Source organism: Rhamphochromis longiceps, linkage group LG6 (assembly GCF_057381845.1).
Source record: "Rhamphochromis longiceps isolate RC_006_pf linkage group LG6, R_longiceps_female_GT1.1, whole genome shotgun sequence".
NCBI classification, from domain to species: Eukaryota; Metazoa; Chordata; class Actinopteri; order Cichliformes; family Cichlidae; genus Rhamphochromis; species Rhamphochromis longiceps.
In genome coordinates, this window is record NC_140562.1 from 30,651,132 (window position 1) to 30,678,032 (window position 26,901).

At 39.3% G+C, this 26,901-nt stretch overlaps 1 protein-coding gene across 1 annotated transcript; it reads right to left on the minus strand.

Annotated features, from left to right (window-relative positions):
* Positions 1-8,986: 8,986 nt before the first annotated feature.
* LOC146668300 (immunoglobulin superfamily member 11-like) lies at positions 8,987-24,232 on the minus strand. Its single transcript, XM_085410192.1, has 6 exons — positions 24,192-24,232; positions 19,031-19,104; positions 18,585-18,938; positions 17,551-17,871; positions 14,414-14,518; positions 8,987-11,160 (listed from the first exon to the last, which is right to left on the minus strand). The coding sequence occupies exons 2-6, from the start codon at positions 19,092-19,094 to the stop codon at positions 11,021-11,023; spliced, it is 984 nt and encodes a 327-aa protein (XP_085266318.1). The 5' UTR covers positions 19,095-19,104; positions 24,192-24,232; the 3' UTR covers positions 8,987-11,020.
* Positions 24,233-26,901: the final 2,669 nt, after the last annotated feature.

A 26,901-nucleotide genomic window follows, 5' to 3' on the forward strand; every position in this document is an offset into this window, starting at 1 on the left:
GTCCCAGCTGTGTTTCCCTCCTGTTACCCATTCCCTGATTGCTCCCTCTGTGTATTTAAGCCCTGTGTTTCTTAGTGTCTGCGTCGCGATCTACCGTTTATTTTGCTGTGTGTTTTGTCAATCCGCCGGTGTTAGTTTATTTTTGACCTTTCTCCAGTTATGTTATGTTTGAGTTCAGCATTAAAGCTGTTTTGGTTTAAGTTTCTCTCTGGAGTCTGCATCTTGGGTCCTATCCCTGTCCGCACACAGCCGTCACCTAACAAAGCCAACCAGAAAAGCAACTACTCTGGGTGTGTCTGTGGGTTTAAAACATTTAAAGGAAAGACACATGGACTGCTAACTCTGAAAGGAAATAAAGTGTGATTTAAGTCACTCATTAACTCACAATAATACATGAACTCAGGACACTCAACAGAAACTCACCTCAGCTGCCACCCCATGTGGGAGTGAAGGTAGGTAATAGAGCAGGGCTTGTCTCTGGCTGGATTTCTACCTCTTGGGCAAGATCCTGCAGCCAATCTGTGTCAATATGCTGGCATTCAGTTTGACTATCTCGAGATAAACCTTTTAACCCAACTTTAAAGCTATTCTACAGTTGAATTATGGCATTTGATTGTTCAAATCCTTAACCAATACATGTCTATGCAACATGTTTCAAATTTAACTTAAAGCATGGTCTTGAATTTAACTGTGGCTGAAATTATTGAACAGTATTTCATTGTATTACTGAACATTGCGTTGTCTATTATATTGGACACAAAATCCCACTGTCTCTGAAATGTGTTATCAGTGCTGTTCTCCTGTAATGCTCGATTGTCAGAGACATTTGACGATGTCACGGTTTATTGCTGACACAGATCAAGCGCATGGAGTGGCCAGTGGAAAAATGGTTATGGAATACTGTATGTATAAGTAGAAAATATTTAAATGTTTCTTTCAACTATTTAGTAGCTCATAAACCTAAATATAAAGGCAAATAACACAACAAAATCTGATCGTAACCCTGCACTGTAACAACATACCTTGCAGAAATAACTCTGATCAGAAATATAATGCTGAAATACTACATTGACACTACTAATATGAATAATATGAATACTAGCATGTAAATACCATTGAATACTAATGTGAAAACTAATATGAATACTAATACTGAAACACAGTACACACAAAGTTAACTTATAGTTCCATGCCAGCATCAGTCCGACTCTGCCGGAAAATCCAATAAACTTGCTGCAGCTCCGTTACCTACAGACTGAGCAATCGGTTGCCACGCAGGGGAACATATGACAGCCAGGGCTTTATAGCAGTGCCAATAAACTGAACATGAAACCTTAAAAAGATGTGGGTTGGACTGGTAATCTGGGATACCCACTGGTGGACTGACGGGTCAATATCATTTGCCAGTAATCATACAGGCTTAAAGCCTGTTTGAAGAGGCACTCTGCACTGGTGGAGAATATGTGCAGATATTTAAATGGACTAAAAAATACCAGGACATGTCCCAGCCCAGACCTGGTGATAGCGATAGTAGCTGACATGTAATAAGAAGTTGTCACCAATCAAACTTCATTTCATCTGAAGTTGTTAAAAGGTTTAATTTCTTGTATAAATTATTCATTTAAAAAGATAATTAGTCTGTGCTAAAACCTTGTAAAATGTTTCAGTTTTACCTTGAACTTTAAGGGTGGTGACCGCTTTGTCATCACCGCTGTCTGTGATCACCATGCAATTGTAAAGTCCTTCGTCTGCTACTGAGGTTTTGGCGATGAGCAGAGATACATTCATGTTTTTCTCGTCCCAGGATGGATCAGCAAACCTGTAGCCTGGCTTTTTCTCTAATTTCCCTTTGACAAAAGCCACTAAGGGAAGGCCGTCTTCATCTTTTGGAGAGGCCAGTTTTTTCCAACTGACCACACGTATAATTGGATCATGTACGTCTTTTGTTGTCCGGATGATACACTCTAACAGTGACTGTTGGCCGTGGAATCCCACATTTTCAGTTTTGCATTCCACATTTATAAAACCTGTAGAAAAAGACAGATGGGGTGATATGAGCAGGACACACCTTTCATGCTTGTTCTCAAATAATGAAAGAACTTACAACCACTCTTGACTGCAGTGACACAGAGGGCAGTGAAACTGAAAACAAGGATGCCACTAGAAGCCATGTTTCTTTACCTGAAATAATAGTTTAAAAAGTAACAGTTATCATATGGTGATAAGTTCACATTTGTTTTGATGTACAGCGATCTGCCCCTATGAATCAAACTGAAGGGTGAAAAATTACTTTTGATGTTTTGTGTCCTGGGATTTGGAGAGATGGAGATAAATCTATTATAGTTAATTAATACTATCTTTTGAAGACTAGTAAAGGTCTAACAAATGCAAGTGCATAAACACACACACACACACACACACACACACACACACACACACACACACACACACACACACACACACACACACACACACACACACACACACAAAGAATATAAGGAATTCTAACTTTATTCCTGGACTCTACCTGTTTGCTGCTACCTCAGATTTCCTGATCCCTTCTAAACATCACAGGTTTCATTGCAAGCTCTGAAAATATGTTTCAGTAACTTCATTCAGCTATTGCCTGAAATTTAGCTGATTCGCTTGGTTATCAGGAGCAAATGTTTTTATGCATGTAACACAATGTAAAACTTCGCTTTGAGGTTAGTGTGAATGCACCACCAGCCATTTTCACACCTTGAAACCATGAAATGTGCAAAATGAGTTTGTCTTTCATGAAAGAGAAAGACTGTTTGAACAGAGGGTGTAAATATATAATAAGATAGACATCTGTCCATCAGAAAGATGTCACTGATTAAATATCAGGTTATGGAGCTACTATGTGAGACACATGTCAAACATTAAAATAACATTAATTTAAACCACAGGGCCAGTATGTGAACAAGGAAGTCAAACAAAGAGGCACGCTTTAAAAAATCCCTGTTGGCTGGTCTTGTGAGGATTACAAGTACACTACATTTAAAAAGTACATGTAAGAAAAGTAAATGGACATACTACCAGAGAGATATCGTAGCTGCAGCAGTGCCAACATATACTGGCTCTTTTTTCAAACCACAGAGTATATATACACAGAGACAGGAAAGACAGCGAGCACGACTTCCTGTATGGTTTGTGTAATGGAAATGTCTTTTTGTTTTATAATATTGGTTACTTGTTTTGTAATATCTCTTTTGGGTCATTTAAAGGGTACACATGTGGAAGAGCATTGAATTTTAACTTTATTGCACACACAGCTACGCCTCTGAGAAAGCGGGTGACACCCCGTGTGGGGGAATCCCACAGGTTGTGAAGCCTCTTGATCATGTATATGAGGATGGGAGAAGAGGCAAGGAGCAGTCTCTAGATGACCCTGTAAGAGGAGACAGGGGACTGTAAAATCTCCCCTGTTTCTATAGAGGGTCAAAGGTGTAAAAAACAGGGGGCGCCAGTGAGCACCGAATAGCGTAGACGTGTTTCTGTGGAGCTCTTTATACTCTCTTTACATCTTGGACTTTTATTGCTTTATACTTCACTACTCCCAGTTTTACTGAAGAATACTTATGCCAAAATGTTTGTGCCTCTATTCTAAGCTCATGAAAAAAAACAACAACATTTGCAATGGGATGGCTGTAGCTCAGGAGGCAGGGTGCTCAAGTAGAGTAGAAAAGCACTATGTAAGAGTTAGTCTGTTTACCAACTACATTACTGCTAGATTGACCCCCGATAATCAAAGTCTTCAATATTTTTTAGCTTGAAGATAAGTATGACAAAGTCATTTAAATGTTTGATTCTGATATTCCCTCATGACAGAGAAGAGTCATCTATAAAAGATGCATTGAAACCATAGTTCTGTGTAAAGGTCTTGGTAGCAGTTGTTTAACTCGCTCTGTAGTCTGTTGGTATGAAACACAAGCAAGACGATGAACAAAATGGATTGTGACAAACATTTAGATGATTGGCTTTTAGTTGCTTTCTGAGTTTTGTGTTTGCTTTTTCCTCTGTCAGCTCGGCTCTATGGAGATCCAAGTCATCTTCTTCAGGCAAGAAACTCAACTGACTGGTTCGGTGGATTAACAGCTTGAACGCTAAGGACATCGCCACCCGAATCTTTGAAGAGTTAACATTGTCATATCCGTGGATCATCATGTGTGAACTTAAGCTCTGAAATACTTTATCACATGTTCTGTCTTAATAAGAAAACCAACAGAATACATTCACTGACAATCATTCTTCTTAACATGCGAATATATGAGTATTTTAGTATACTTGTCAGTGATTTCAGATAATGTGTTTGTTATCAAAAAGGTCCCAAGCTATTATCTAAAACATGTGGTTATCAGCATATATTTACCATCCTCTTCATAAGGAACACCTGCACAGTGTAATTAAATTCAATAAGAACCTTGACACGAATTCTGCTTTTACATGATCTCTGCATTTCCTTTTTGCCATGTAGGTTAATAATTTGGAGTAAATATTAAGAGCATTTTTCAGTGCAAATACTCTACTGCCCTCACAATAACCTCAGCAGCCAATATAAAATGTTACCTATTGGACAGTGCTAGCGAAAAAGTAAATGGTACCAGTAGAAATTGTGGCAGAGGCTTTGTATGAGATTGCATAAGTTGGATACATGTGAATGAATATAATATCTTTGTTATGGCTTCATTTTCTCTTTAAAATTGATGCTGTAATGTCTTATAAATGTCCTAACTGTCCCTCCATCCTGTCCACCTGTCCTGTCTCAGTGGTTTGGTGAAAGCCAAGCTTGTCAGTCTGTTGTATGCGCTGCTGTTGGGGTGCTTATCTTTGGAGTGTCGGCCGCTGGGGCTTATGGTAAATACTCACCTGGATACTCACCTGTGTTTAAATCAGCCACACAGAGATGCAGGGATGTCTGGATGCAAAGAGGAACTAGTTATTTTATCTCTTGAAATATAAACTGTCATGGTCCTAGGTCTTTTAACCCAGTGTTTTGAGTTTCTTGTGTTTTTTGTCATTTTGTATTATGTTAGTTTACTGTGTTATTCTAGGGTTGATTCTGTAGTCCCTTGGTTATTCTGTTTAGCTTTTGTTTATTAGATTCCCTTTTGTGTCTTTGCTCTCTGTGTTTCCCTGTGGGCGTCTGTATTTATTTAATTGTGTGAGTTCTTGTGCCGTGTTTCTCCTTGTGTTTTATTACGTCATGTTTATCTATGTTCCCCAGCTCGTCATGTCCTCTCTCTCCCTCGTGCTCCTCCGTGTTCTCTCTCCCCCTCCAGTCAGCATCTCCGTGTACTTCCTGTATAACTATGATATTCTCCCATCAGTCACATGGCGTTTGCTCTTCCCCTTTCTCGTTATGACTATTTATATCAGCTGTGTTCCCCGTGTGCTCACATGTCCCTCGTTATCTTTCTGTGTATTTATGTCAGGGTCTCCCTCAGTTTGGTATCACGCCCTCCCTCATGGCTGTGTGTCTCTCTCTATGCTTCCACAAGTGTATTATTAGTAGAACTTTCCCAGTTTAGTTTTGTATCGCCTTTCATCCAGCAAATAAAGCTCAGATGTTTTGAGTTCATGTTCTGCCTCAGTGACTCTGCTTTTGTGTCCCATTCCTGCTTGCACACAGCAGATCATGACACAAAGTGAGTGGAGTTAAATGAAATAATTTTGCCTTCAGATTTTTTTTTTCCAGGAATATGGCACTGCTCTTGGGAATATCAAAACTACAAAGAAAACTCTGCTGCCATCGCTACAATTGGATTGACCACAATTTTCCAGAGTTATCTGGAAGTCCAAGAGACATTCTGTCAGTGCCATTATAATGCTATATAGTTCCAATCTTTGCTTGCTTTCTCAGTCTCGTCTTCTTAATGTACTCAGAGGTTGAGAGAGAGAGAGAGAGAGCTGTGTGTGCATTAATAAGCTAATTGGGTCAAATGCTGGATATAAAAGTAAATAATATAGATCTGGAAATGATATATCTACACTAGAAAATAAAGCTCCCTTCTTTATGCACAGCAGCTATACTGTGGTATTTTACAAATAGGAGTAAAGAGGAAATGAGATTTAAGAAATGGAAATAAACAAGAACCTTCACAGACAAATAAACAAGGACAATATTGGCACATATTGTGTGTACTGAAATCTCTGCATCTAAAACTAAATGCAATAAAACGATTGTTGGTATGTAGGAATTGCATGTCATGTTTACAACATCTCTTGATTAATGACATTGTAAAACAGAAGTAGTTACATAGATTAATAATACACATGATGAAATATTTAATAGTATAATAGCAGTTTTCACAGTTCCAAAACTGTTGGTTTTTAAACAACAATTAACTTTAAGGTCCTCCAGCTTGTAGAGATGTTGCATCCAAATAATCCGTTCCTGCATGACTACATTAGGTAATGCATCATCCCATCCAATCTTTCTTCGACATAGTTTTTGCAGAATCTTCTTAGCAATCAAATTACTGGTGCCAATAGGGGGTCATAATCAGAGCTGACCGCAGAGAGGATCCCAGAGAGAGGATCCCATGAGAGAAAGAAGATCCCATGTCAATGTCAAAGGTCAATCTTCCAAAGTGATTCTGAACTTTGGGCTCAACACACCATTGCACACCCAAAACTCTTTCCCTTGGAAGCCCATCACTGTTACGGGCAGGCATCAAGTCTAGACCCTTTATTTCGTTTGCTCTGTTAGTTCAGGTATTACAGCCAACACATTACGACTGTTACTTATCCACTTGTTGAGTAGAAAGCCAGCTTTCAAGCATATTGCACAGAATTCATGATAGGGAGCTATTGCATCCTCTTCTGTGGCAGCTGAGATAATCGTCGACGTAAAAGTTGTTCAAGATGGTATCCACAGCTTGAAGGTAAAACTGTAGTTTATGATCTTCAGCACATTTCCTTAGTGCAAAATGTGAGTTTTGCACTAAGATAAAAGATGATGTTGCTCCAAACACATGTACTGTCGTTCTATATTCAACCATTGTTTAAGTGAAGTCTCCAGCGGGCCACCAAAGGAACCTTAACACATCTTAATCCTCCTCTGGCACTTTAACCTGGTGAAACATTTAAACGTTTAATTGATTTAATGTCTGCTGCAATGACAATAGGTTCTCTATGGAATCTTGTTAGAACTCTGATCAATGTGCTGGTCAAGTCAAGACCTTCTAAAAGCTGGCTATTTAGTGACACTCCTCTGCTTCACAGTCAAACACCACTCTAATTTTTTGTGGATGCAGAACACCATGATGTGACAAATATCATTTCCTGCCATCATTGCGTTCCAAGTTTCTGTCTGAGACTTTTTCTCCATAATAATAATAATAATAATAATAATGGATTGGATTTATATAACGCTTTTCAAGGCACCCAAAGCGCTTTACAATACCACTATTCATTCACTCTCACATTCATAACCTTTACAGATTATATCTGACATGAAGCTTTTCTTCAGATTCTGAAGGCATTGTTCAGCAACACTTCTATTATCTGGCATGCAGACTTTTAAATCTTTAAATGGAAATCCAATGTAATACTGAACATTAAGTAGCTTGGCAGTACTGGAAACTTTAATCAAAAACTGCTGGTCTTCCTTAGAAAGTTCCTTTTCATCTCTGGCACACTCTGGAAATCAGTTTTAAACTGCTGATTCCACAGATTGTCAAGTTTCACCACAGATAGAGGCACAGAGCAAAGAAACAAGCTTGTAGACCACAATTTGACCTCTAAGAGCAGCAGTAACAATGAGCAACTTGTTTAGCTTAGTAAAAAGTAAACAGCTGGTCACTTAGGTGAATGTAAAAAAAAAAAAACTGGAACAGGATATCATCACAAGTTTAAGCTCTAAGATAATTTTGAACAGTACCATATCACAATTATTCTGCATGCTGGCTAAAGACGTATGCTCCAATCATAAGAACTGAACAGGAATGCAGTGCTTTTTCAGATACCAGCTGCAAGAAGTATTTAAAACAGATGTGGAAACTTAAACCAGAGTAGAAACTGGTGGCCCTAGTTTTAAACTTAGTTATTAACTTTGAACAAGCATGTGAGCTTTACATTACAAAGTGTCCCCACACCTTCAATTACGCTTAAAATAAATTATATGGCACAATATACATATAATATGAAACAAAGCACAAGGGTTCAACAAATATTGGCAACACATTTTTGTTTTATTGTACAACTTTATAGTCATTACATTGCATTTTTTAATGTTCTGAATTGTTTTCTTATAAACTGTTTTGAAACATGACATTTTACAATTTTAATTTTATATACAAAAAACAAAACGAAAATAAACAAAAAACAAAGACACTTAAGGCTTAAAAAAAAATAACAAATGCATTGCAATAAAAATCCAAAATAACAATTAAATGTTGATTTAAACAGAAAGTACAATAACAGCAAGGCCAACATTTCCTCACTGCTCTGCCAAACCACACATCAAACATAGTCTCAGACAGTTCTACATATCATTGTCTAAGTAAACGTATTATATTTTGTAAAGGATTATAAAACCATAAACAGATCATTAAGCTCCATTGGTAACATTTGAGAACAACACACACAGATTGACACACTGTTAATGGAAAATTGTATTTAGTAGTCAGTATAATCTTTTAGTGATATAAGTTTGCATATGGTAGAATACTGCATGTAGTTATTTGTATTAGGAAATATTCAACCATGTAGACTTAGAGGCATATAATCAATTGTGTGTGATCTCTAACAGGCTGCAGGCTTGGGGTGCACTCCAGGAATGCGCCCCCACACCCTGGGAGCATGGGAGAGTTCGTACCTTGTTTTATTGTTTTATGGTAGGATTAACGTAGTTACGTCTGTTTTAGTCTAAGTGCTTTAACTGTTTGACTTCCTCACCAATGTTATCTAGGGTGAGGGAGGTCTACCCTCTTCCTGACCAAGGATGTGCCTTTTATGACCCTTTGATCACACACACACACACACACACACACACACACACACACACACACACACACACACACACACACACACACACACACACACACACACCACTGAAATATAAATAAAGACCAGGGCAAAGCTCAGCGCGAGTCTCAGTCTGGAGGCTGCCCTTGCTAGCAAGACGTTCTGTGTGTTTCTCTTCTCTGAGTCTTTACTGAAGAAGTGTTTTAGAATATTGTCCCTAACACACACATACATAAACACATAACAATGTGGTGCTATCCCCAAGATATATTATAAACATGAGAAGCTAAAGTGAGAATAAATGCTGTTAAAGTGCCAAGAGTTACAATTACTGCATGGACTCAACACAACTGTGTTATATGTACACAAACATTTCCTCACTCAACCAAGTGAAATCAGAAGTCTTTCATTTCTAGTCTGGTGTGATTGTTTGTAAATGACTTGGCTGTAATGGTTCTCTCATTGATCTTGGCTTGATTCAAAGATGTTTTTTTAGCTCAAGACTTTACTTTATTCTTTATTACAGAGTTTAAGTGAATAAAGGTCTTGTGGCCTGTCTGATAAATCACAGTAATACAGGGTATGCCTGGTTGTCTTATACATACAGACGCATGTTCTTATTCTTATCATTATACGGTGGCCTACAAACACGAGAGATGTGCAATTTACAGAAAATTAAATTTGAGGGGAGAGAATGAGAGAAGAAGAGGCAGCTGACAGCATAAAGACGCAGAAAAATTCCAGCTTTGTGTTTTTTTCCATTCTAGCTGAAGTACGGGACAAACTGCATTCCTTTTCAGCTCAATACGAAACGCGTAATATTTTCTCTAATTACGGGACGATTCCGTCTTTTACGGGACGGTTGGCAACTCCCCCCCAGCTGTATAGAAACTCTGTCATGCTAGCTAGTACGCATTATTGTAACTGACTGTAAAAAGTCAACGCAACGAAAATAAACTCCACCTAAACTTGGTTTATATCTGACCCAGATAGACTGCAGGTCATAACTTTTTACCTGAAGTTCAATTCACCTGACACTCGGACCGGGGGCCGCCTCGGGTCTCTCCTCCTCCTGCCTCCCCTTTCCCTCATCCACCTGCTGGCCTCTGTGGAAGCTCTGCCATAGCCACCACCAAACAACTGAGTTATTTTTACACATCTCCCAGCATCTGGCCAATTCTCCACCTTTCATTGTTTATACCGTTACAAAAAATCCCAAAACAACAAACAAAAAACCAAACCATCGGCCCATAAATACGAAAAATCACATCAGCCCACTGGGCATTTGCCCGGTATGCACGATGCCTAGTCCAGCTATGGTCGCCGGGCATAAAGGCTGTGGTAACTGGACTCCACTTTCATACCTGGCTGCTTTCTATCCATCAGCATCCCCTGAGTTAAAGGCAGAGGTCCGCACCTTGAGCTTAGCATGAATGTCTTACCCAGGGTTTCTGATTTGGCTATTTGCAGACGGTGGTTTTGGCGATGATATCATCTATGCATTTTTCAATATATCCATTGACAGAGTCTGTGAGTTCATTAATGTTGCCATCAGCTGCATCCTCAAATATCTGCCAGTCAGTGGTCTCAAAGCAGTCTTTAAGTATCTCATTAAAGTTTGAAAACAGTTTTCTGAATCTGACCACATAACAACTACAGCCACTCACCACTGATTATCCCACTTTCTTTGCTTTAAAATTACGAATGGCAATATTAACACTAGAATAACAGGTGAATAATGTGTTGATTAGTGGCATTTCTTAATGTTACAGTGCATACATCTAGCAAGCACCTTAAGGTAAGTTAAATTGTAACTGAGTCTTTAAACAGCTGGTCAAACAAATAAAATGTCAAATATGTTCCAACATCAACTATTCTGGATAGTTACATTTATTTTTCTATTCAGGTCAATTCAATTTTATGTATATAGCGCCAAATCGCAACAACAGTCGCCTCAAGGCGCTTTATGTTGTACAGTAGATCGTACAATAATAGATATAGAGGAAAAACCCAACAATCATATGACCCCCTATGAGCAAGGACTTTGGCGACAGTGGGAACGAAAAACTCCCTTTAAACAGGAAGAAACCTCTGGCCGAACCAGACTAGGGGAGGTGTAGCCATCTGCTTTGACCGGTCGGGGGGAGAGATGGAAATTAATAAGATCTTCTGTGGAAGAGAGACAGAGATTAATAACAGGTATGATTCAATGCAGAGAGGTCTATTAACACATAGTGAGTGAGAAAGGTGACTGGAAAGGAAAAACTCAATGCATCATGGGAATTCCCAGCAGCCTACGTCTATCCGGTTGTTCAGTGATGACGCGACGAATCCTACTTCCAGGCCTAAAGTAGTCTGCGTTTAATATGGCTTTTGTGTTGTTAACATGTTTAATGTTTTGTACTTTCTTCTATTTAATCTCAAAAAGCTCCTAAAACAGTCAGTGATCACTGTTGACCTCCCTCGGCTTTTATTACCGCTAATCATTTATTTAAGCTCAGTTTTTAAAACCTTAGGATGTAACTACAGCACAGCCCATGCAGCAGTATATGAATGACTAACCTCGTATTATGGATGGATTATCTCAGTTGTTCTCCTGGCTGAAGTTTGGTCCTTTTACAGCATCCTGCCATGCAATTACATTTGTTCCTGACCACCGAGAACACTCACGTTAACTTTTATCGAGTGGAAAAAAAAGTTAGCTTGTTTATATTATGCTAACATAGAATAGAATAGAATAGAATAGAATAGAATAGAATAGAATAGAATAGAATTCAACTTTATTGTCATTGCACATGCACAGGTACAGGGCAACGAAATGCAGTTTGCATCCATCCAGAAGTGCTTTAGTGATATAGATATATTACAATATATATTAGCAATAGTATAGATATGTAAGTATATTCCAGAAATGGGTCTATTATGGTATGTTATAATGTACACGATATGAAGTATGTTGTGAATGTTCTATAACTATAAGTATGTACAGGCTGTAGTGAGTACAAGCTATGTACAGGCTATGAACAGGATATAAATATGAAAAACTATACAGAATATGAAATAAATAACTTTACAGAATCTGAGATATACAGCTATACAGAAATGGGAACTATGCAAGTTGTAAACAGTTGTAGGATTAAAAATTATCGAATGTACAGAATGATTATTTACACAGAGCTATACAGTAGTGCAGTTAAGATAAGTTAGGGTGTAGATAGTTTCTACAGAGGCTATATAAAGTGCTAGTGGTTGAGAGTGGTGGTTCAGTCCATGTTATTATTGTGTGTTTGAGGGTACAGTTGTCCATTGTGGGTGTGTGTATGTTCAGTCCGTGTGTTAACGTGGGTCAGATGTCAGGAGGCAGAGTTCAGGAGTCTGACAGCTGTGGGGAAGAAGCTGTTCCGGTACCTGGTGGTCTTAGTCCGGAGGCTCCTGTGGCGCCTCCCAGAGGGCAGGAGGGTGAAGAGTCCATGTGATGGGTGACTGGGGTCTTTGATGATTTTCCCAGCCCTTTTCAGACACCGCTTCCTATAGATGTCTTTTATGGCAGGAAGTGGTGCTCCGGCGATGCGCAGGGCAGTTTTCACGACCCTCTGCAACGCCTTCCGGTCCGAGGCAGAGCAGTTCCCGTACCAGACTGTTATACAGTTGGTCAGGATGCTCTCGATGGTGCAACGATAGAAGTTCACCAGGATGTCTGAGGACAGGTGGTTCTTCCTCAGAGTCCTCAAGAAGAAGAGGCGCTGGTGAGCCTTCTTGACCAGCTTGGAGCAGTTGGTCGTCCAGATGAGATCCTCGGAGATGTGGACTCCCAGGAACTTGAAGCTGCTCACACGCTCCACAGCCGTCCCCTTAATGTGGATGGGTGGATGTGGGTCAGCATTCCTCCTGTAGTCCACGATGAGCTCCTTGGTCTTCTCGGTGTTAAGCAGCAGGTTGTTCCTGTCGCACCACTCAGCCAGACGATCCACCTCCTCCCTGTAGGCGGCCTCATCGTTGTCACTGATGAGGCCAATCACCGTGGTGTAATCTGCAAATGTAATGATGGTGTTGGAACCATCAGCAGGTCTGCAGTCGTGGGTGAAGAGGGAGTAGAGGAAAGGGCTCATCACACAGCCTTGTGGTACACCGGTGTTCATCGTGATGGTAGATGAGCAGTGGTTATCCAGCCGGACATGTTGGGGGCGGTTGGTCAGGAAGTCCAGTAACCATTTGCAGATGAGGGAACTGATGCCCAGGTCTGTCAGTTTCCTGATGAGTTGTGAGGGGTGGATTGTATTGAACGCTGAACTGAAGTCTATAAACAGCATTCTGGCGTAGGTGTTGTTGTTGTCCAGGTGTGAGAGGACAGAGTGCAGTGCGATGGAGACTGCATCCTCTGTGCTCCTGTTCTGGCTCCTGTTCTCCTGAACATAGCTGTGTCGCTAGTGGTCATGTAGCACATCATTATATACCAGCTAGCCCAACTTCAGTAACCCTACAAACATCACTGCTGTTTAGTTTTCTGTCTTCATTTATGCTGGAAGTGATAACGGAGCTGTACGTTTTAATTTGTTTCCAAAACCCGGCAGTCAGGACATGCTATATTGTATTTAGATAGAAGCTAGCGAGCTAACTCCCTGCTAACTTCTAACTCCGTTAAATGTCATAAATTCCGTTTTCATGGATGCCTGGATGTTAAACTCAATTGTTACACCTGGTAGAGCAGAACGCTGATCATTTTATTAAAGATGAAAGACTTTAGACAGTTTTTCAACTCTCAGTAATGCCATAGTGATCGTTTGATATATGGACCTGCAGCGGAGTTTAGGTCCAGACACGGCTAGTGACGTCAGACTGAACAACCGGATTGCAGGATAACTAAGGGAGGATTCAGGGTCACCTGGTCCAGCCCTAACTATATGCTTTAGCAAAAAGGAAAGTTTTAAGCCTGATTTTAAAAGTAGAGATAGTGTCTGTCTCCCGAATCCAAACTTGAAGCTGGTTCCACAGAAGAGGGGCCTGAAAACTGAAGGCTCTCCCTCCCATTCTACTTTTAAATACTCTAGGAACAACAAGTAAGACTGCAGTGCGAGAGCGAAGTGCTCTAATAGGGTGATATGGTACTACAAGGCCATTAAGATAAAATGGGGCCTGATTATTTAAGACCTTGTATGTGAGGAGCAGGATTTTGAATTCAATTCTGGATTTAACAGGAAGCCAATGAAGGGAAGCCAGAACAGGAGAAATGTTAATCCAAAATGCTGCAGCATTTTGGATTAACTGAAGGCTTTTCAGGAAGTTTTTGGGACTTCCTGATAATAATGAATTACAGTAGTCCAGCCTAGAAGTAATAAATGCATGAACTAGTTTCTAAATGATGAAGACAGGATATTTAAAGAGGTATAATCCATCAGGTAGGAAACGAGGAGCATGTACTCACCTCGAGATCGCCATCCGTAGATCAACAGCCCACATATGATCAGTGAACCAATGACCACCAGAGGGACAACTATTTTGTAGATCTCTACCTCATTTGAGAATAGTCCTATAAAATAAATAAAAGAAAAAAATAGTGAGTTCATTTTTAAAATTAAGAAACACAGGAATACATGATAACTCTTTGTCTCCCTGTAATACTACAGTGAACTACATTCAATTTCTCCATTAATTTTAAAACAATAATCATGTAGAAGTAGAGTGTAAAAAAGACAAAGGGCAGGCAATACTTGCAGTATTGTGACAGATAATGAAATTATAGATTGTGAGGTGAGTGCCTGGGATAGTTACCAAGAGAACCTGAAATTCTTTTCATCAGAAACATTAAAACATGTATGTGTGGGGGGATTTTCCATAGCACAGCAAGCATTAACCAATCTGTTTTTTTTCTTGTTATTTACAGATGTAGAAAAAAAAAATAGGGCACACCTGTGGGACCCAGTATTGTGGGCCTGTTAGGGTTGAAAATTTTTCATTTTTGATTTCAATTATTAAATAAAGCTGTTTTAATTATTTTATTTATGCACAATGCAATTGTGCTTATAACAAGTTGGCGCTCCGTGTTTTGAGGGTCATGAGCTTCGTCTGGTGTTATGACTAGAGATGGACCGATCCGATATTACGTATCGGTATCGGTCCGATACTGACCTAAATTACTGGATCGGATATCGGAGAAAAATAAAAAATGTAATCCGATCCATTAAATATCACGAAAGCACCTCACAAAACTTGCAACACGCCGTAACTCACCTCAGAACGTCGGAGCAGTATGCATCACGTGATAGAGCAGCTGTGGCATGCGGGACCTGTCGATGGTCTGGATAGCATTTGGAGCTTCGCTAGCAACCTGGCATTTCATCTCCGACAAAGTTATCCCCGAGAGAAGTAAAGCAAGTGTGTAAGTCCATCTCTGAATGTTTGTAAAGCATTCCCACGTTAAGCTTAACGAGCGACTGCCTCTCGCTCTCCGGCTGCTACTTCAATCGTGAAACTGCTAATGATCAGCTGATCGGCTTTTCTGTCGTGAGTCTCTCTTGTTTGTTTTTGGTCCACTTTGCGCCAGAAAGAGCAAACCAGCGGCTGAACAACAGCAGCACGTTTAAGCTTGATAAGCTGTTGTTACAATTTATTTAATATTACTTTCTACACCAGGATCTTTTTCTACGTAGCTGACGGCTGGTAACTGTGCAGGGGCGGATCTAGCAAAGCTTAGCCAGGGGGGCCGATAGGGCATTAACTGGGAAAAGGGGGCACAAAGACATACTTTTCTTTCTTATTCTCATTTAAAATGTCTAGCTTTTAATAAATAATTATCTGACACCCAAAGTTTTAATTTGATGTAAAATGAATAGAAGTCAATTACTGTATATAGTGACTATTAAGTCTAATATATTTACCCTAGTAAGCTATAGTACATTTTCCTTTGGGAAGGTACCATCTGTGCAGTCTGCAATTTTGTTGAAGAAAGATGTTGAATCTATTTAATATTTCTTGAAAAAGAATTGATTTCTGTGCATTTTTTTTCACACTGCATCAAATTAAGGTTGATTACGTTGATTAAGCATCATGAGGTGGAGCGTGAGGGGTGGTTCCCTATTTTTTATTTATTTATTTTTGTTGTTGCTGGGAGTTGGAACCCTATTAGTTAGGTTGCTTAATATTTACGCTAAGTACTCTTTAAAATACCAGAATAGGGAGGATGGTGTAGGTCTAAGTTTATTAGATTGATCAGTATTGCTGAACTATGAAATATTTTTTTTGTATACAGGTATAACAGAATAGCTTTAGTGTAGTTGTTGTTTTAAACTTGAGTATGAACTTGCAGACTTGCAAAATGCAGCAAGATATTTTAAAAAACAGTTTTGTTGATTAAAAAACACTATATCGGATTCATATCGGTATCGGCAGATATCCAAATTTATGATATCGGTATCGGTATCGGACATAAAAAAGTGGTATCGTGCCATCTCTAGTTATGACTAGGCTGAAATATTGCAGGGACACGTAGATTTTTGCAGCAACGCTTACATACACACTGATAATGGTTTTCTACAAGTCTCTGTGTCAGAGAGGCCGAGCAAGATATACTGAACCAGACCGTAGAATCAGTAGAAGATAATATTATTATCAAGGTTCGGCAGGGGTTGTTTTTTGTTTTGTCTTTCAGGTTCCAGGAGGAGCAGATAGAGGCGAGGTCAGACTGAACAGAGGAAGATTTGCAGCAGACTGCCACCTCCGTGTGGGAGCAAGATAGCCATAATAATCTTTGTTATTGTCATAGTTCATGCTGTCAAAATCAATGTGTTAACGCAAATGAATGTGTGATTAAATTAGTGCATCTGGAGCGCAGAATGACTCAAAATCTCTGAAATGTCTCTGTCAACGCATTTCGGGCAGTTTGTCCAAGTAGAGTTACATTTGCACATGCGCAAATGGGCAGTAGATCTGGTAGTGACGAGCAGCTGAACCCATCAACTCAATTTGGAAGACGATAAATGCACAGTGGCCCTCTCGATGGGAAATTTGAGTATTAAAAAAATAACAAGATGGAACAATCAACCGATAGAAAGTATTATGCACATTGTGCAAGAAGGAATTTTCTTTTCACCAAAGCACTTCCAGCTTAAAATATCATATTGACACGACGTATGCGTTAGTCAGGGATGCTGCTAGGACGTTGGCTAGCGCGTCATCCAGCTTGCAACAAACTGCTCATGGAGCATTGGGGACTCAGTAAGTCTACCTCAGACATATTGACTGACACAACGCCAAGTGGATTGCAACAAACTTCAGGACTTTTAATATCGTTGAGAAAACGCGCTTTACATAGCATGGTTCCTCGTTTCAATTCAGCCCCCATTAAATCTCCCATATGCACAAGCAAAGTGTTTAATGGTTACATAATATTTATGTAACTCTGACATCTTTTGGGGGTGGGGTGGTGGGGGGCTGGTTCAGATTTAAATTCTCTCTGATTCCACTTTGGCTGAAATTACTAAACAGTATTGTGAGCAGTAAGATGGTGCCTGCAGGCATAACAACTATCATGTGTGGTGCATAATAGCGTGTCATAAACTATACCTCCTTGGGATGATGGTGGTGGTATGTTGGTTTCAAATGTTTTCTCATCCTCTTTGCCTCCACTGGCATTGAACACAGCGCAGATGTACTTTGAGAAAGTGGATCCTCCCAACAAAGACAGTCTGCTTGTGAGTTGAAACAAACCATCGTCTGACTGTTTTGCCTCCATTTTAGAGCTTGCTGTCCACTCATGTTTCTCTTCATCAAACCAGCGAATTGTTCCCTGTGGGTAGCCTCCACGAGACTCACAGACCAAGGTACTGTCTGTATTTGGGACAATTTTCTCAGGGATGGAGTATAGAGTCGAGATACTGTATTTGGCTGCAGAGACGAAATGGAAAGCACAATCACTGAGCTGAACATTGCACCATGATGTCAAATAAAATTACCTCAATTAAGTATCTTAAGATGTGATAATCATAGTAGTTCACATGCATTAAGAAGTTACAAGTCAAACAGTACAAGCTGCTTAAGTAAATGGCTGCAAGTACTTGTACAACTAGTATTTAGAGACAGGACTCTTCCAGACACTAAACCAAGGCACAATGTACATTTCAATTCCTTTCAATTCCTTTAATTTTAAATATGTTTATATTGTCTATCCTGTAAAATAGTCAGATTCTATTCATATTAATGTACAGAATTCACCTGCTTGCTGCTACTACTGCACATTCACCCAGTGTATATACTATATGTCTGTATATATATATATATATAATGTTCTTCCTCTACACCCCCCCCCCCCAATTTTTGCACATGTCGAGGAGCGTGTCAGGCTACATTTCACTGTGTGTTATACTTGTATAACTATGCATGTGACAAATAAAGAACCTTGAACCTTGAACCTTTCTAGATGTTACTGCTGTCACAATGAAGTGAAAGTAAGCAGACAAGCCTAGAGTTGCTCAAGGGGAATACCAATCTGATTGGCCTGGAAAGTCCCCACATCTCTAGGCAATCTTGATTGCTTACAAGGTGTTTAAAAAATGTAAAAACATTCTTGATTTAAAAATATAAAAATGTTTCAGTGTTACCTTGGACTGTAAGGTTAGTGACCATCCTGTCATCACCACTGTCTGCGATCACTATGCACTTGTAATCTCCATCGTCTGCCACTGCAGTGTTGGTGATGAGCAGAGATACATTCATGTTCTTCTCGTTCCATGATGGTTCAGCAAACCTGTAGCCTCGCTTTGGCTCGTCCAATTTCCCTCTCTTAAAACCCAACACGAGATCACCTTCGTCTTCTGGAGAGGTCAGTTTTTTCCAAGCGACCATACGAATATTTGGATCATTTACATCTGATGATGTTTTGACGACACACTCCAGCAGTGACTGTTGGCCATAGTGTCCCACATTTTCAGCTTTGCATTCCACTTTCACAAATCCTGTAGAAAAAGAAAGTAAAAATAGATTTGAGGTTACATGAGTACCAAACACCATTCCATGCTTAAAGTTCTCAGATTATGAATAAACTTACCACTCTTGACTGCAGTAACACAGAGGGCAGTGAAAATGAATAAAAGAGTACCACCGGAGGCCATGATTATTTATCTGAAATGACAGTTAAAATGAGCAGGATCAGTTTGCAGCTGTTTTACATCAAAGGGATTTTTTTTGCTTTTTTACTAATCAAACAAGAGGGTGCAAAGTGCACTTAAGTATAACAAAGTGAAAGCTACTTTAGCTACTCCCTTAACCCACATATTGGATTTGACAGATTTTTGTAGCCAATGGTGCATCATGTCCTTGATGCACTCCCCAAGGGATTCAAAGCTGGACTCAAAACAGGGAAAACTGCGTATAAGGATATATTTAATCAATATTGATGCTCATTGGGGAAACAGCATCGGTCTTAAAAAACATTAGAGCCTCCTGCTATCGTAGCACAGAGGTCCAGTTGACATGAAGAAAGAAAATGCTCTCAGTTATGGAAACGGCCAGTGGGTTTATGTTCTGTTTGATGCATGGTGTACGTGTGTGTTTGCTGGCTGTTAATAAAGTTGCGCTCTCTCGGGGGGCTGAAGGCTGATGTGTGTTTATTCCTCCTTAATCATTGTCAGTGCAGTTTACTATTGATGTCAGACTTCTCTGCCCATTTTCATACTTCTGCTGATGGGCTATGGGCCCAGATAACTACGACGTTTCTAAAGGAGTTAAAGTATTGCCACCGAGAGAAGCGTCGCAATGTACAGTGTACCCGTTGAGTATCAGTATACCATGCTAGCGCCATGAGTCGACGAGCCACTGAGTCAAACAGCTGCTGGTTTTGGCTAGTTTTTGATGGGGACGAAAAGAATTATGAACTGTGGGAGACAAAATTTGTGGGCCACCTGTGTTTGCAAGGACTAAGAGACATTATTTTGAAGCAGCCTACCAACATGGAGGGAGAAGAAGACACCAAAAAATGCAGAGGTATACGCGGAGCTGATCCAGTTTCTGGATGATAAAAGCCTCGTATAATTAGTCTGTATACAGAACTGACTTCGCTACAAAAGTCCAGCAGTGAGAGTGACTCTATGTTATAGAGCAGAGACAGCTATCACTGCCCTGAAAAATGCTGGTGAAACACTGAGTGATGGGTTATTGGTTTTGAAGGTACTGCCAGAATCATTCAAACCACTTGCTATTCATATTACTGCTGAACGAAATTGGCGCACACTCTTTGATATGGCCAGGTGTATGCTAATGGAGAAAGAGTTACCAAAGGAGTTGTGGACCTATGCAGTGCAAACAGCAGCTGGAGTGAGGAAGAGATGTTTTAACAGATGCAAAAAACAGACATCATATTTAATGCTGACAGGAAGAAGGACAAATCTGCAAAGATCTGGGTCAGTGTGTTATGCCTACAAGCAGAACAAGAGAAAACTAAACTCACGGTGTGAGAAAGGAATCTTTGTTGGATATGACAAAAACAGTTCAGACTGTATGGTCTGCTACCCAAACAGTGGACAAGTACAGAAGCATTGACTCATGAAGTTTGAGACCAAAACAAGAGCAGAGAGACAAACACAACCTGACATAATGCCAGATGATGACATTGACTTTGAGATACAAAACAGGTCCAGCAGGACCAGAGAAATGACTGATGTGAGTACAGAACACACAGATACTCAGGATCAGCTGAAAAAGTCACTATATGGGCTAAAACAGTCAGGTAGAAATTGGGACAATGTGTTACATGAATATCTGAGGGAGAACAACTTTGTGCAGAATCCACTGACCATTGTGTTTACGCAAAGATGACAGAAAATAAGGTGATTTTGATCAAATGGGTAGATGACTTTATCATTCCTGCCAGTGACGGAAGTGAACTGTTTTGAAGAAAATCCTTGCAGCAAAATTCAAAATGAAGGATTTGAGTAAACTTGGACATTTCATTGGTATATATTTTGACCATGATGCTTACACAGCATGATAACTGTGTAAAAATGTAACAAAACAAAATGTAGAAAAAATACTTCAAAGGTTCAACATGCAGGATTGCCAAGCTAGACTGACACCTTGTGAACAAAAACTGAACTACACTGATGGTGCAGAAAAGATGAATGATGTCAAAAGGTACAGAGTGGCAGTGGGTAGTGTGATCTACCATGCACAAGACCAGACTTGAGTTTTATACTCAGTAAACTGTCGCAGTATTTTAGTGAGCCAACTGAAGACCAGTGGACTACAGTAAAACATGTACTGAGATATCTGAAAGGGACATCTGAGAAAGAACTGTGTTAAAGGAAATGTGACAATGAAGAACTGAGGTCATGGGCAATCAGGGATGCTGATTGGACAGGTAATGTAACAGACAGACTTAGTACAACTGGTTATTGTATAAGTATGGCTGTAAATGGTTCTTTGATTTCGTGGAAAACCAAAAAGCAACCTACTGTTGCATTATCTACCTGCGAAGATGAGTTCAAGGCTCTATCTACAGCCTCACAGGAGTGCCTGTACTTAACTCAACTGTTAAGTACGAGGTATTGATGAACAGAAATATGCGCCGTGAAAAGTTTACGAAGATGACCAGGATGCAATTGCGTTTGCTAAGAATCCTGTAACAGATGTAAACATGTTGACATAAAGTATCACTTTATAAAGTCAACCGTGAATTAAGGAAAAATAACTTCAGATTATTGTAAAACAGATGAGATGGTAGCAGATGTAATGACAAAACATAAGAAAAGCCAAGTTGTGAAGGTTTCCATAGCACAGCAAGCATTAACCAATCTGGTCTTTTTCTTGTTATTTACAGATGTAGAAAAAAAATAGGGCACACCTGTGGGACTGTTAGGGTTGAAAATTTTCCATTTTTGATTTCAATTATTAATGTTAAACAGATTTATTTGCTCTCTCTCCTCCTTAAACATGTTTTTAATGTTAGTTATAATTCAGAATTGGCGACTGAAACACGTAGGACACATAAGAACATCAGGAAATAAAACACCGATAAATATAACCTCAGTAAAAGAAGTCAGCGGGGGTTATTACAGCTGTGTACCGGGGGCCTGCGCTTTGTCGGTGGGATTGCTTGCGAGGCGAGCGGGTCTATCCCACGCTTTGCCGTGAGACTGGGCAGACATCTCCGAAATCATTGAAGCACTTTTGCCAAGAGACTGTATCTTGACAAACCGACCAGACACACGAAGATTAAACCACTACATTCTCGGCTAAAAAAATATTAAAACGGTATTTGGTGACACACAAACAGGGTTTTTCAAAGTTCAGTTCTGTTAGCTTCCACATGCCGGTTGTTGTGTGCTAGAAACAATGGCCACCAGGCCAAAGCAATGGTTTTGACTCGATCAGCGTTAACCCCGCCCCCTGAGTTTGATGGGTGAGGCTGAGAGATAAAATTATTTCAAGATGAGAGCCAACTCGTCATGTTTGGAAGAAGAAGAATACTGAGTTGCATCCCAAGAACACCATACCTACTGTGAAGCATGGGGGTGGAAACATCATGCTATGGGGCTGTTTTTCTGCCAAGGGGACAGGACGACTGATCCGTGTTAAGGACAGAATGAATGGGGCCATGTATCGTGAGATTTTGAGCCAAAACCTCCTTCCATCAGTGAGAACTTTGAAGATGAAACGAGGCTGGGTCTTCCAACATGACAATGATCCGAAACACACCGCCCGGGCAACAAAGGAGTGGCTCCGTAAGAAGCATTTGAAAGTCCTGGAGTGGCCTAGCCAGTCTCCAGACCTCAACCCCATAGAAAATCTGTGGCGGGAGTTGAAAGTCCGTGTTGCTCGGCGACAGCCCCAAAACATCACTGCTCTCGAGAAGATCTGCATGGAGGAATGGGCCAAAATACCAGCTACTGTGTGTGCAAACCTGGTAAAGACCTATAGTAAACGTTTGACCTCTGTTATTGCCAACAAAGGTTATGTTACAAAGTATTGAGTTGTATTTTTGTTATTGACCAAATACTTATTTTCCACCCTGATTTACGAATAAATTCTTTACAAATCCTACCATGTGAATTCATGGATTTTTTTTTTTTCACATTCTGTCTCTCACAGTTGAAGTGTACTTCTGGTGCAAATTACTGACCTCTGTCATCATTTTAGGTGGGGGAACTTGCACAATCGGTGGCTGACCAAATACTTTTTTGCCCCACTGTAATTAAAATGTGAAATACATAAATAATTAATTAAATGTGTCAATAATTAATTAATTACATGTGTCATAACTATTTATTTAATTAATTAATTCCAATTTTAATTAATCATTGCCACATTTAATTAATTATTTAATGGTGTATTTAATTAATTCATTATGGCAGTCCTGGCGTTCCATACTTCTCAGGACTAAATCACGGATTTACACACGTCCTAAACGTCTTTCCCGAGGCTAGTTATATCCATAGACCACAGATTTTAATATTTAGACGCGACAATTTGTCTTGTTGACGTACGCACTGAGAATCCCAGGAGATAAAACGCAGACTGATTTTTTCCCCCACAACCATTTAGGCTACTCCGTCCTTTTCAGACTTTACTTCTGGAGCGCGAAGAAATTAAAAGTTACTCCCACCTCCAACAGCGGGCATCTGCTGTAAGTGACACTCAGCATCACTATAAGTGCAGAAAATAAACTGTTTAAAATTAATTAATTAAAACTCAAAACTCAAAATAAATAAATACTTAAACCCACAGGAGACAATAAATAGCCTAACCAGAAGAAGCAAGCGCACATGATGAAAATCTCATTATTATTTTGATCTGTAAGAATTTTGAATTTTAATTAATTAATTTTAAACTGGTTATTTTCTGCACTTAGAGTGATGCTGAGTTTCACTTTCAGTGGATGGAAGCGGTTGGAGCTGGGAGTTACGAGATACGAATTACGAGCATAATGAGATATTCCAGTATTTTCTGGCATTCCGAGAATTATAAGCAACTCTGAGTTTTCTGTGCTCTGAAATTAGTTCCCTGGGATGATCGCTTTGGTAACTTATGGTATGCTTCGAACTTATCTCCCAGAGAAGGAAGTATGAAATCACCGCCTACTGGCCACAGTTCTCCGGAAAACAGTTGTCTTTGACGCCGTCACTTGTTTTCAGTTCTTTCGCTTTTCACAGTTAAAGTCTAATTTGACACCTCAGGTGGAGCGCGGGATTCATCCAAAATATGTTACAACCTACCTGTGCAGTGTGTAGAAGAACACAAAACACCGTCGGTTATTGGACCATCTGTAATGACGGAAAAGGAAAAGGGAGGTCCTCTTCCATCGCTGGTAGCCAAGTATGGCCACAAGTATGGCCACAAGAGCCAGAAATTCTGTGGTTTATTAAAAGGTTTTTCAAATGCAGTTTATTAAAATGCAATTGGAAAAAGGATTTTGAAATGCAATTTATTAAATTGGAATTCAAAAATGAATTTACAAAGGCAGAATTTATTCTACTATTCATTATTTAATCACAGAATTCTTTATTTCTATTCACGTGGCTCTTGTGGTCCTCCATATACAGAAGCGTTACACAAATCCTTCTGATTATTGCCCAATCCTTATCCGTCCCTCAATTTCACACAAGGTGGTGCCGTTGTCCCATTTAGCAGTTTTTAACTTCCACCTTTTTAACTGGGTTACACAAGCTTTCTTTACTTTCTTTAGAAAGTGTTGAAGAAAAGTTATTCTGGCTTCAAGATGCTTCAAGAATGTTTAGGTCCAGGCTCTGGGGAGGTTAATCCATGATTGATAGTGTTCACTGATAATGACAGTGTGTGTTTATCTAGCCACACAAGCTTTTACTGCATTGACAGTGTGTTTGGGATCTTTGTCAAGCTGAAAAATGAAGGTGATGTAACTCAGATGGTATTACATGGATAAAAATTTGATACTACCTTCATAATTCAATCAGCAGCCAAAAAACCCAAAACCATGACACAGTCACCACAGTGTTACGCAAATCACTGATCTCCTGCATGCATATTAATGATGATTTTAATTTTTTTTCCTATTCCTAATTCCAAGAACCAGGAATCTCATCTTGCTCACAAGTTGCCAACATAAAGCACCATTCTCTGAACAGATAACAAATGTAACAAAAGTGTCCGATATGCAGCCCTTCGGTCATCAAAGCTGTGAGAACCCCTGGAACTTTAAAACTTCATGTCTTTAAAGGCAATTGCACACCTTCAGCATCTTCTAAGCATTCACATGCTGCTGCTGATGACTCATATAAAAATGTAACCACAGCATGTTTGAGTCATTTAAGCCCTGACACGATGGTATAATCATAGCATGCAGCAGGGGATGTGCAAAGCACAAGCAGAAAACCCTTTTGTTTATCTTATTCATATTCAGTACCTATAATGTTCTAATATTTCCTATTCGAGTGCTACTTCCAATTATTATGATATACAGTGTGTAAAATTGATTAGGGATGTATAAATTCTAATAGAAGAAGTATAACTGTGACTAACAAAGGCCTCAATCAACTTGAACTCACTACATTTTGATTTTCTTTTTTTCTTTTTTCTTCTTGGTCTCCAGCCCAGGAAAAGCCAGTGAAGCAGCTACTGCCAGTGTCACCTTTTAACCACAAGAGAGCAGCATTTTACAATGCACTTCATGCTTCAGTCTTCAATTTATATATTGAATTAGAATCAGAATATTTGCAAGGTCCATAAGACATGAATGAGCAAGTTTGGTGTGGAAGAAGTTAACTGCACTGTAAAAAAAAAAAGTGATATAAAAGTATTTTACAGTTTTGTTCTGTTCTTCTAGAATATCATTAAATTCACATAAATAGACTGTAATTTTACATTTCAAATGTAAATTAATGTAAAATCACTGTAAATGTAATAAAACATAATTTTTCTGCTTTTTAAATGTATCTGTCTGTACATCTGCATATTTAGATTGTTAAAATATATTCACAAATGCATCCTAATTTCACAAATATCTGTCCGTTATCTGAAAGATTGAACTGTTAAATTCAAATGTAATGCTATGGAAAAATATATAAAATGATTCATATAAACTTTTTGTACATTAAATAATAATAATTATTATTGTTATTTAGGGCGATCGTGGCTCAAGAGTTGGCAGTTCGCCTTGTAATCAGAAGGTTGCCAAACTGTATTGTCATTACTGAAAATAATCATATTTTCATGGGAAAGTTATTTTCTGGTATTATTTTGGCGCCCCAGAATATTACTGTTTTTTTAGGATTTTTTTTTTTTTACGGTGTGGCCTTCATAGAGATCTGACTTCAACCAGCAAGAACACGTTCAGGATGACTTATAGCTGAGACTGCAAGCCAGGCTTTCTGTTCCAACATTGGTGTCTGAACTCACAAATGAGCTTCTGAACGAATGGTAAAAAAATTCACATAAACATATTTGTAATTCTTGTAGATTCCCTTCCCAGAAGAGTTGAAGCTTTTATAGCCGAGCGAGGGCTGATGTCATATCAGACCCGACTGAAAATAGCTGTTCTCTTCTTGACTGTGTTAGGGTTGAAAAAATATTCAATAGTTTATAAAATCATTAAATAAAGCTGTTTTATTATTTTAATATATACACAATTCAAATGGGCTCATAAACGAGTTGGCGCTCTGGGTTGTTAGGGTCAAAATCTTGGTCCTATTTGAAATATTGCAGGATGACGTAGAGTGCAGCATGCTGACACACACATGATAATGGGTAGAATAGTCTCTGGGTCAGGACGCCCGAACAAGATGTCCTGAACTTAGCCTTGGAATCAGCAGAAGAGAAGAAGTCACTTGGATCACTTGGAGTAATTCAAGTGATCCAAGTGACTTCTTCAGCGCTCTACATAATTCATAGTAACATGAATGGATGACATGACATGAATTAAAATAATTGATGGTGATCTGATTGTTGTGT